General features: G+C 40.9%; 2 protein-coding genes across 2 annotated transcripts; both read right to left on the minus strand.

The window, feature by feature from the left end:
* Positions 1 to 496: 496 nt before the first annotated feature.
* Positions 497 to 2128, minus strand: LOC149017593 (naringenin,2-oxoglutarate 3-dioxygenase). The gene is made up of 3 exons (XM_089151922.1): positions 1622 to 2128; positions 1037 to 1465; positions 497 to 939 (listed from the first exon to the last, which is right to left on the minus strand). The coding sequence occupies exons 1-3, from the start codon at positions 1979 to 1981 to the stop codon at positions 631 to 633; spliced, it is 1098 nt and encodes a 365-aa protein (XP_089008048.1). The 5' UTR covers positions 1982 to 2128; the 3' UTR covers positions 497 to 630.
* Positions 2129 to 7043: 4915 nt separating this feature from the next.
* Positions 7044 to 9460, minus strand: LOC149017594 (uncharacterized). The gene is made up of 5 exons (XM_089154187.1): positions 9184 to 9460; positions 8913 to 9024; positions 8643 to 8719; positions 7967 to 8524; positions 7044 to 7735 (listed from the first exon to the last, which is right to left on the minus strand). Exons 1-5 carry the CDS (start codon positions 9385 to 9387, stop codon positions 7607 to 7609), a joined length of 1080 nt encoding a protein of 359 aa, XP_089010313.1. The 5' UTR covers positions 9388 to 9460; the 3' UTR covers positions 7044 to 7606.
* Positions 9461 to 11885: the final 2425 nt, after the last annotated feature.

Raw genomic sequence — 11885 nt, forward strand, 5'->3', positions numbered from 1 at the left:
AAAGCAATCGGATTTACCCTTGGACGAAAGCAGAAGAATGATGATCAACAACAGTATCGGTGCAGCGATGAGTGCCAAACTCATCCGGTTCTGTGTCGCTCCCATTCCAAAGTCGATGGAGGAGATGAGTCTGGAGATCAACTTTGAGATGGCAAGCAAGATTGTGACCAAAGCTAAGAGCAGCAGAACCCCGTAAGGTATAGGACTGGAGCGTTGGCATTTCTGTCTACAGTAGCCCATACTGTCTTGCTTGCTAGGCTATCTCAATTTTGAGGTTTCATGGATTTAAGGATCTCCTCTCATCCTCTCCAGATAAATATCTAACACAGCCACCGACAAAGGCATAGCATATGGGATGTCGCCTTAAATTACTAAAGTATCCTTTTCAGGTGCTGGTGGAAGAATCTTCTGGTAGTGCTTTGTAGTAGTTCTTCAATCATGAGTGTCTTTTGAAAACTTTTCAAAGAGAATAGTTGTATGTGGAATCATTAGTGAATAATTATAAAATCACTCGGGCTTTATTAACAAACTCCTAACATAGAAATTTCTACTAGTAACTAGTAAGAGATGAGAAGAGAGGGCGAATACTATTGCCTGAATAGGCCATACATGAATACAGTAGGGAAAAATCTAGGCAAAGATCTCGTCGACGCTCTTGGGTTTGGATTCCGGCTTGGCTTTCTCAAGGTCTTGCAATTTCTGCTCCTTGGCGAGCTTCTTCAGCCTGGCAAGCTCCAGATCCTTGCTCATCTTCCTCTTGTACATCTCTGCGAAAGTGATGGGCTCATCCAGCACGGGTTTCTCCCCTTCCCTGACCTTGAGTGGGTACACGATCGCCTCCGGAGCTGGGTTCTGGAAAGTCGCGATTGAGAGTCTGCTGTAGTTGGAATTCACAACCGCCTGGTGATCCGCGTTCTTAAACCTTCCATTACTCAAGTACTGCCATCATCATTACAATTTTCTCAGTTTTTTGTTCCAATCATATGTGAAATGTGTTTGACGAAATGTCTGTGTGAAGGTTCAGATTGGTACTTACATGACCATGGTCGCCAAGGTTGACAACGAAAGCACCCTCCACGGGCTGGACTGTGATCCAGGTCTTACCACCGTCCCTGGTAGCTTGGAGTCCTCCGACCTGGTCTTGGAGGAGAAGAGTGATTGTGCCTGGATCTGTGTGTCGCTTAAGGCCAAGGGTGAGGTCGGGCTGTGGGCACTTAGGATAATAGTTAACGACAACCTTCTGGTCCATGTCGACGCACGCCTTGGTGAGGGCTTCTTTTTCGAGTCCCATCGCCTCAGAAAGCACCTCAAGCAGCTTACACGCCAGCCCCATGAGGTTCTCGCTGTATGTCTGAGTTACATCCCTCCATCCCTCTGGCTTGTCTGGCCATCTCGAGTAATCCCTGTTCCTAATTGGGTATGAGAAGTAGGTTACGATTTCACGCCAGTCCTGCACTGCCTCCCCCTGCATCCATCATTCTTTCGTTAGAGTTAGAAATTGCTTCATATGAATTACTCTGTTTTTTTCCTCCTAATCAGGAAACAACTCTGTTTCGACCAATATCAGAACAGGGATCACATTTTATTGAAAATTTTCAAAATTCATAGAGGAAAGAGGTACCTGGAGATGGCTGGAGACAATGAAGCCACCCTTCTTGCCACCGGTCATGTCGAAACGGAGCTTCTCCTCAGGAGGAAGGGCGAAGAAGTCACGAGCAAGGCGGGTCATTTCAGAGATGAGTTTGGTGTCGACACCATGGTCGACAACTTGAAAGACCCCCCAGTCCTCACAGGCGTCGACGATCTTCTGACAGATCTCAGCCCTCCTACCCTCTGTTTCATCAATCCCTGCTAGTGATATGATTGGGATTTCGTTGCTGAATTGGTTGTATGCCACCTTAGGACGCTCGTCTTCGTCCCTCACGAAACTTGCCTGAAGCGTCTTCTCCTCCACCAGAGCTGTCAAGGTAGAAGGTGCCATTGCCGCTCCTCTATTTTTTCCCGCTCTGTTCTCCCTGAGATAGGTTTCTGTTGGTTGGGTTGCAGTAATTCTCCGGTGAATTGCAGTCGGTCTACCTGACAACTTCAATGAATTCTTCACCTATATATATATATTGGCCCTTTTACTCCATTAATAAGTGGCAGCTGCAGCTACCTCTCGTGGCAACTACCTCCTCGTTTTGGTCCTTCCTCCGATTCTGCCCTACCAGGTACTTCTAGCCTTCTAGGAGGCACTGGTATGGAGTATACGATGATCATGACCATCCATTATTGTGGGCCAGTCCATAGAGCTGCATGCTCATGATACGCAGACCGTCTGATTAGAATAAGAGGATTATGCATAGGAAGCGGCATTGATATATACGTGTGGGGATGAGGTGAGGCCACGTGAATTTGAGCATCCTTACCTAACTCTCTCGTGCCTAGTTTACTGGGTCTTTTAATTACACTTTTAAATGCTTTTGCAGGCTCAGCTGCGACTTGCAATGACACGTGAGGAACTACTCCCCATTCCAGAGTTCTTCGACCTATCCCCCTCTGCTTTGGCTTCTAGAAGATTACTCCGGCATAGGGTCCATTGTCTAAACTGATCTTTACAGGCCTCAACCACGACCACCCGTTTGGAATTTTCTCCTCTCGGCTCTCGCATTAGATTTGGACTTGGGGCGACTTTTTGCTTTTCCTGATAAAAAGTTTTGGAAAAATTAGTTATAAACTAATTATAAGTTGGAGAAAAGAAAAAAAAACTATAATTAGATTTAGGTTTACAAAACTAACAAAAATTTTGTATCACTTGTTAAGTCAAGAATTTATTTGGACTGTTTTACCCCTCCATCCATCTTGTTGTTACTGTAGTTGCCATCAGCACTCCTGTCCTGTTCCAACCCTTTCTTCTTCCTCTTATCCACTAGCTATATCTGCAACTAATCTAAGTGCTTCATCCTGCTCAAATGTACCCTTTCACTGTTAAAGATTAAGACCTAAAAGAGTGTAGAACTGGAGAGTGGAGACTGAAAATTGAAGACTGGAGAAGAGAAGGGGTTGAGCAAGCGAGTGTCAGAACGGAGTGTCGTGCGTAAAAGTTGGGTTGATGTAATTGTCAGAAGCTGAAATGCAGAGAGATAATTAATTCCAAATATGTAGTAAGAGAAATAAGAAAAGGCACGCTGAAACTGAAATGGTCTGTTTGAAATTTGACAAATCGTCTTCCCAATCTCTCATCTACTTCTTCTGCTTTCTCCCAAATCTTACGAGCTCCCCTCCACTCCCCCTCACCTCTCTCAGCAGTCGAGTGTTCTTGATTAGATAGCATGCTAAAGCCTCAAATTCCATCAAGATTTTTTCATGCATTCTATTCGGCTGGGCCGCTAAAGTAAAACAGGATTGTTGATGATGAATTTATAGACCGTGAAATCGCCGGTTCGTTGATGATTGAGTCATCGGAAATTATAGAATGCCAGAGTTCTCTGGCATTAAAAACCATCATTACAAAACCTTAGAAAAATTAGTTGTTCTACTGCTTCTCAAAAGCACTCCACAAAACCCTATCATCCATGGCTGTAGATTTTAATTATATTAATCTCATTTAGATCGTCAGTGAAATCCAATGAAACCATGATTGACAAGGGTCGGTTCTAAAGGGAATTCTTTCAGACGACATAAAGGCAAGACTGGAACGCCCTTTCTCAGTAAAGGTTTATTGAAGCAGCAACGAGCAGCGAGGTTTGCAAATGAGAAGCAATGTGGAGGAAGAAGGAGAGGTAAACCTGAAGAAGAGGAATAGTACCCTCTCCGGCTATTGAAGACGAAGATGGGGATTAAGCCTCTTGGCCTTTGTTGCGTGTTTGTTGTCTCATTTCATCCTTTTGAGATCGAATAGACCTCTCAAGACACTCGTGGGCAACTCACTGAGAGTCAATTTGGAGTTTTTTAATTAAGAGCCAATTGCGACGACTAGAAGATGTTTTTGGGACAATATTAGTATTTCATTGAAATCTCAAAAACCCTCAAATGAATGGACTCGAGAAGAGTTTAAAGTCAAACACTCTAGGTTGCAGCCCTAGGGGGGCAGTCGCTTGGCCCTGGCAAGCTTATGCTGCCGCCCCCTGAGTTGGGTGTGTGTTTTAGCCCAGTCAATTCCCAAATGATACCTAACCTGATCTGCATGTTTTCTAAGGTTATTGTGGGCCATTTGCACTCTTAATTTGTGAATTTCTTGGACTTTGGAGTTTATTATTGTTGTTCACGGATGAGGGGAGACATTATTGTACATTATGCATTTAATTTGTTTTATTTCTCATTATTATCAATGTAATTTATTCTCTTATGAATCGCGTGAGACTTTGCACGGATGAAAGGTAACTTGATGTTTATGTTCGTGTTATTATTCATTGAAATTTACGTTCATGTTACTATTCAAATTCATTCAAATGATGTGATGTATTGGAAATGGTGATAGATTGCCTCCTATATATACTGCAATCTCGATCACCAGAATAGTGGAAGCTCAAACTAGTATCAGTTCAAGCCAATTCAACCCCCACTTATGTCACTTATTATAAAGAAGTTCAAGTTCAGTACGGGCTTTGTGAAGGTGACCCTCTCGCCAAAAAGAGGGTTATCGATAAGAACCAAAACTCTTCTTCTCATCAGCCAGATGATTAGCCAGTCAAGACAAAATTGTCAATGCCCATCCTCTCCCTTCCGAGTTCTATTCTTTGGGATAGTTTCATTCCTTTGGGATTAAGGTAAGCCAAGGGATTCAGTGGATGGAGGAGTCCGCCAAGGCAGGCCAATCAAATCGACTATAGATAGGGATCGGTCCCCTATGTATGGAGTAAGGAATGGACTTGACGCCTTTTAAGTGCTAGAATGGAGGACCTTGTTAGGCTTTTTCGTTTGTTTTCCCTTATCAGGATGCTCCTTTCTTCCTTTTGCTTGACAGAAAGAAGGGCCTATGTTCCCGTCTCAAGTGTAGAAAGGAATATGTTCCTTCTCTCACGTAGTTCCTTATAGTCCCTTCGTATCCCTCCCTAGCGTGTGAATTGATGAATGAGCCTATAAGCGAGTGTAGTCCTTTATATAAAAGAGGCGAGTGGAGGTATTGGCGAGCAGTGTACCAACGCCTCCCTTAGAGTAAAGTTGACATTCACATGTATGAACTCCTTCATAAGTCTTTATCCATTTCACTTAGGGCTATAGTACCCTTGCTTAACTTCGTTTCGTGTATGTACCAACCCGAGGTTGTGGGTTCAACCATTAACCCTGTTAGGCTTTTTCGTTTGTTTCCCCTTATCATGATGCTCCTTTCTTCCTTCTGCTTGATAGAAAGAAGGGCCTATGTTCCCGTCTCAGGTGTAGAAAGGAATATGTTCCTTCTCTCACGCAGTTCATTATAGTCCCTCCGTATCCCTCCCTAGCGTGTGAATTGATGAATGAGCCTATAAGCGAGTGTAGTCCTCTATATAAAAGAGGCGAGTGGAGGTATTGGCGAGCAAGCGTGTCAACGCCTCCCTTAGAGTAAAGTTGACATTCACATGTATGAACTCCTTCATAAGTCTTTATCCATTTCACTTAGGGCTATAGTACTCTTGCTTAACTTCATTTCGTGTATGTACCAACCCGAGGTTGTGGGTTCAACCATTAACCCTGGTACCTTTATACTCACATAGACTCACTAAATGCATGGTCGGTATGTGTCTAGACGTGTTTAGCTAGTGAACCCAATTGAGTGCTACGACCCTTTCAGAAGGAGTATGGAAGGTGAGTGACCCATGATAGCTGGCTAGGTCATGTGAGCATTATGCAAGCCCACTGTTATCATGTAGTGGTCGGGTTGCATATGTTAGGGTTGGGTTCATGGGGCATCCAAAAGATGGCTTGAGTGTTGTGAGGAGACATGAGAGGCGCCCACCCTAACATATGTGGATGACCATAGGGTTAAGGAATGCTAGTCCAAAAGATAGCTTTAGTGGCATGAGGAACCACATTCCTAGGTGGGAAGGATACACGGACCAAAAGAGCACTAAGCATGAGGGAAGGTATCCATATCACATGTAGTACGAGACATTGATGACTTTGCATTAGGCTAGACTTATCCCTGACAAGCGTCAGTTCTCAAGCTAATGGTTGGTGAGAGAGTGGTGACCCAAACCCCAGCCACCGAATGATGTGACTTGACTCAATTGTCATGGAGAACCCAAAAGACGTGCTTAAGTGTAGTGAGGGAAAGTAAGTAAACCGTCAAGAGAAGGCTAGTGTTGTAACTTAAAGCGTGTCTACCATAGAGACTACACTTGTTAGAGTCTAGGATCATATTCGCATCATCATCATCATTCATTATTTCATTATAATTATATTGTGTATAAATGCGTATGACTGTTGTGCAATGTGTGATTATGTTAACCTCACTGAGTTATGTGGAATTCATCTCTTTATGTGCATTTCCTTTTAGAATCTTTTGCAGGCTATGATGAATTTTTTTACCTAGAGGGTCTGCTGTCGGCAAAGTCCTTCGAGGGACCGACAAGAGAGGACACAAAGGTACATGGAGAATCGTGCATATGGAGTACAACCCTTATGAGGCAGTGGAGATACCATGCGAGCGAATAGTTGCCATAGTGGCCATCACTTATTACTTGTTTGTTAGGCAAGGGCATTACTTAGACTCCTAATCTTCTTCGAAAATATATAGACTTTCACTGAACAATTATTTTTTTTAAAATCTAAATTTGACTCTAACTGACTTTGAATTTACAACTTATGGATGACTGTAATAATAGTTAACATCTAAATACTTGATACTTTATTTCCCTTTCATACTCTTGGATTTTGTTATGTTGTATTATTGTTGTGGATTGACTATGAACCTAGATCTTGTAGTGTCATCACCCCCATGGGTACTTGGGTGAGTCTGGATCTGGTTGGTTGGGGTGTGACCCCCCCCCCCCTTTCATTGGTAACTAATGATACACACTTCTATCATCTGATTTCCCTTTGTGTTTGACCTACTTGCCGAAGTGCCTAGACTCCAAATCCCAAGCCTAGGGTGCTATTGCTTCTCAATCTAGTTTGACTCAAGCATCAGAGGTGGACCTGCCAATCACTCTGATCAGCCCGCTCTGACCTTTGTTCGTCTTGATATAGGCTAGCTCCAATTTACACAAGGCAGCAGCAACAGATCGGATTTTCTCACAAATTAGAATAAAGAAGATGAAAATGATTTCCATGGAACTGTGAATTAGTATTGTGAAGGCGAAAGATGCAGCTTAGTGTACAAGCTCCACTTCATAGACACAGGTCCAAGGATTTAGGTTCAAATCCATCTGCCCTTCTCTCATAAATTTGACAGAAAAACTAATAGTTCAAGGTAGCCTATTGGAACATCATTTCAAGATTTTCAAACATGCTAATAGGGTTTAATACTTTAATGTTACAATTTGCATCTACGGTTACACACAAGAGTAGACCTTGTCAGTATGGAATCAGACAGTAATTTACATAAATCATCCTAGAAACTACATGGATACAACATAATTAATTTCAGACAAAGATCTACAAGCCTAAGTCTCTTTCGCATGGTACAAGATAAGTATCAGATAGATAATCAAGGAGCACAAGCTATGGACGATGGGTTCTTCAGTTTGGGAACTTTGAATGTAGATGAGAACAATCTTGGAGTCTCTGAAGTGGGAACAGCTTCGGCTCCCTTTCTCTTTGAGCTTCTTCTAGAACCCTGGTTACAAACAGAGAATTGGGAGTTCAGAAGCTTATAATTTGATGGTACTGCAGTCACTCAGTACCAATTTTACATTTAAAGGTTCATCAAAAGAAGATAGCACTGTGATGGATTCATGTAAAGAGCATATCACAGGAACAGAAGAAAACAGTGATCAGTTCTACTAATTTAGGAAAGAAGTTAACAAACTGGACAAGTTTACAAATGGTTAATTTAATTTGCACGTACCTTCTCAGATTCTTTCTTAACTGGCACTCTTGAATCCTTGCTTTGTGATATAGATGAACTTGGATCCACCGTGCACCGATTCAAAACAGGTGTAACTGAAGCACTTCTTGAGTTTTTTACCGACTCTAACTCTTTGGAAAGTCTGGAGGACTCCATGTTGCTATGATCCAGTGCTGATTCAAGCTTAGCTAGATCTGTTCTTAACATCAAGATGGTCTCATCTTTTTCCCCATTTGATGACTCTAACCGCTCCATACTAGCTATAAGCATCTCTATCTTTTCATTTGCTACTTGAACTTCAGAGAGTTTGCTCTTTAGGAGTCTATCATAATCACTTTCCATCTTCTTAAACTGATTCCACAAAAAATTCCTTTCTGTCAATAATGCAGAAACCTCAGAATTGTTCTCCGAGGTAAGTTTTTCCTGTGCACGCTTGAGCTTTCTCACTTCAAGTTCCAAGAGCTTAGACCGCCTCTGTTCCTCTTCATTTATGTATCTATCATCTTCCCCTCCTCCCTTTCCTTGGTCGATTTCCTTGGTTTTTCCTTGAGGTTCTCCCTATAAATCACACACAGATTAAAGTCAAATGATAGACTGAAGTCGTTTAGGTCCACCAGAAAAGAAAAAAAATAAATATATAACAAACAGACCAAGTAAATGGGCAGCATGAACATACTTTTTTCTGCTCAGAACATTTCTGAGTGAGGAAATCGACCCATAATTTTAAGTCCTGCAGGTCAGTTTCTGCGCTTCCTGCTTGTAGGGTAACAGATTAAGCAAATTATGTTAGCTGAAGAAGAGAGACATTATCAGAAACAGATCTCTGCCTAAGCTAACCAAAATACTTCGATGGCAAACAAAGGGGGGATCCACATATTTCCAGAAAAGTCTCTCATTTAAGTTGGGAAGAACGAAAAAAAGAAGAAGAAGAAGAAGAGAAAATAACCTAATTTCAACTTGTAGAGAATGGCCTCCCTCTGCTTCAAACCGACAACTAGATCTGATTTCGCTTCTTCAAGTGAGCGAGCCAACTCCACTTTTGATAAATCCATCTTCATCTGCAAAAAGAATCAAAAGCAAACGTGAATCCTAAACCTGGTTTCACCGATCCAACACGCCTTCTCCCCCAAAAAAGGGAAATCCTAAATTATCAAATTAGAAAGAATAAACCCTAAACCGGTTTCTGCCTGAATAGTTGTTAATTTTTGCATATATACCTGAGAGATCTGTTGTTGCAGAGCATGAACATCGGAAACCCATCGATCATGTTGGATTAGGGTTCTGTTCTCGAGAAGTTTTCTTTCTTTAACAAGGGACTCGAGCTGGATATGTTGAGTATTCAACATATGTACAAGGGCATTGAAGATCTTCTGCCATTTGAGACGATCACCAGAGACTTTACAATCTCTGTCTCTGCCCATTATAGAGGAAGCAACCTGTGAGGCCGTGAAGGAAGCAAGAACGAATTCGAGAGAGGGAGAGGGAGAGCGAGAGAGAAACCAGAAGTTTAAAAAAAAAAAAGTGCAAAAGTCGTACTCGGTCGTTTTAAATTTATCCCAACGGTCGAATGGTGAGTTGCGTTGGCGAGTCACAGATGGATCGATGAAACTCGGAAGCCATGAATCCGACGGCTGGGAGAACCCGATTGCATGTGCGCGGCACACGGTGGAGTAACTAAATCACTAGGGTAGGGTGATTTGAATGAATCGTGTGATTCTTTCTTGCCCTGTACTTTCTGAATTGGGCTTTATCACTTATTCACTTGTGAGTTAATCCGCTTTTTTAATGTTTATCCACAATAAAATTGGAGATGGTTTTCTGCTAATCTTGAAAAGAACTACTAAATCTTTGCCCTTAGATGGGTATTTCAGAATCTCGCTGAAATGTTGCAAATCCTTTAGATCTAGACTGGTTCTACTACTCCTCCGAAGAAGCTTTTCAATTCCATCAAACAGGTTGAGAAGGTTGTGTTGGAGGTCAGAGTTCAAAAAAATTGAGATGTCTTTCGCTGCGAAAAAATTGGAAAGGGAAAAGATGGTGGATTTTATCCGTTCCAATTCTGAGATCTTCCTGTTTGCTACCGTTCATCCTTGGATTAATAACCCGTGTGTTATTCTGATCTAACGCACAATAATTTCTAATCTTTAACCATTTTATTATTATTTTACTCTTGACTTCTTTGAAAACCTAAGTTTCCGACATTGTTCCTGCAACACCTTCTGAAATCCACAAAGCAAAAATGGAGACACCATTTCCATTACCATCTCCATTGTCGTTCAACCCCAAAAAAGAAAATCTCTTCTGCTTTTTCGTGGCCACCCACACAACCACTTTCGTCTAAATCATTACACCATAAAATCAGAACCCTTGCTCATTTGGTTTCAAAATAAAATAATTTGGTTATCTTCCTCTTCAAAAGACCCCTAATTTTAACAACTTCAAAGTCATGGAAATCATCTCAAACCTCTGTTAAAAAGAAATGTTATCTCTTTTGACTTTCTATAACTTGTCTGTTCTCTGGTAAGTGGGAAAACATGGAATTTATTCTCTGCTGCAAGAGTTTAGTTGCTAGAGAATTGAATGATTTGGAGTTGGAAGAAACCGAATTCATATGAGAAACAAATCTCGTTGGAGTTGTTTTATGGGGAGGAGAAGATTGGAGACATTATAGGAAGAGATGATTCCGTCGATGGCGTTCGTGACGAAACTGTCATGGTTCCGTACAATTATGGGACGGTGCCAGAGCCGGAGCCGAAGCCAAGGAGAGACGGAAGTTAGGTTTGAGAGAAGAGTAGAAGACGATGGGTTAAATGGGTTAGGGTTAAATAAAAAAAAACATTATAATAGATGATAAATTATTGACCATTTAGATTATGATAATACACTTGTCAATAATCAAAAGGTGAACTGATCAACTAGAGGTTGTTAGAACGAGAGGTGATAAAAATCCAAAGAAGGTGTGCACCTTAATATCCATACAATGATTGGAGAGAGAATGGGTGAAAGGAAGTACGATTGGTAAGAAGGGCTCCATGATCATTCTTTGATGATCAACCATGAGTCTAAGGTTCATCAGATAGTTAGAGCATTGATATCTCACTTAATATTTGAAAAACATAAACATTTCAAAATTAGATTTTCATTGGACACATTAGTCCATTGTCACTAAAAACTGTTAAATCATTGTTTTTTTTACCTTTATATTTTGATAAGGATATTTTTGGAATTGAAGAAAAATAAATAATTATTTAACAATTTTCAGTGATAAATTGGACTAATGTGTCAATAAAAATTTAAATTTGAGATATTTGTGTTTTTCAAATATAAAATGGGGTGTCAATGCTTTAAAGCCTCCATTTTAGGATACTGGTGCAATTTGCTCTAAAATCAATGTACCAGTAGTTAATTTTTCGATAAAAGTAATTAGTGTTGTAAAGTATATTTATCGTTTTATTTGAATAAGACATCATGTAGGTGTATCTAATCAGCAATGAAGGGATAAAAAAAATTAAAGTTAAGGTCAAGGTAAATTGAGCTCAACCAACCCTATTTAAACCTAACAAGGTAAATTGGGATGGATCAACCTAGAAGAACCTTGGCATGATATGGTTTTAGTTAAGGAATCTTAAGCCCTATGAGGTTGGTAGGACTTGGGTTTAAGTTTAGGTTCTTAAATTAGGATTAGGGTTTAGGTTGGCCCGATGCAACTTGGATGAACACCTTTGAAGTGAGACAAACTTTTTAAAGTTGCAACCCTAAGGAGCGAACTTAGATTGCAGAGACAATACCTCATACTTGAGATCAACAGTTCACATATATTGGGTACTCCCTTATATACGAGTTTTCTTGTGAGGACTAGTTGAGGTACACATAAACTAACTTAGATACCTCATTTGCCAAAGAAAAACAAAAAAAAGAG

The sequence above is a fragment of the Hakea prostrata genome, chromosome 4, assembly GCF_041222555.1.
Source record: "Hakea prostrata isolate BN-2017 chromosome 4, UWA_Hpros_2, whole genome shotgun sequence".
NCBI lineage: Eukaryota > Viridiplantae > Streptophyta > Magnoliopsida > Proteales > Proteaceae > Hakea > Hakea prostrata.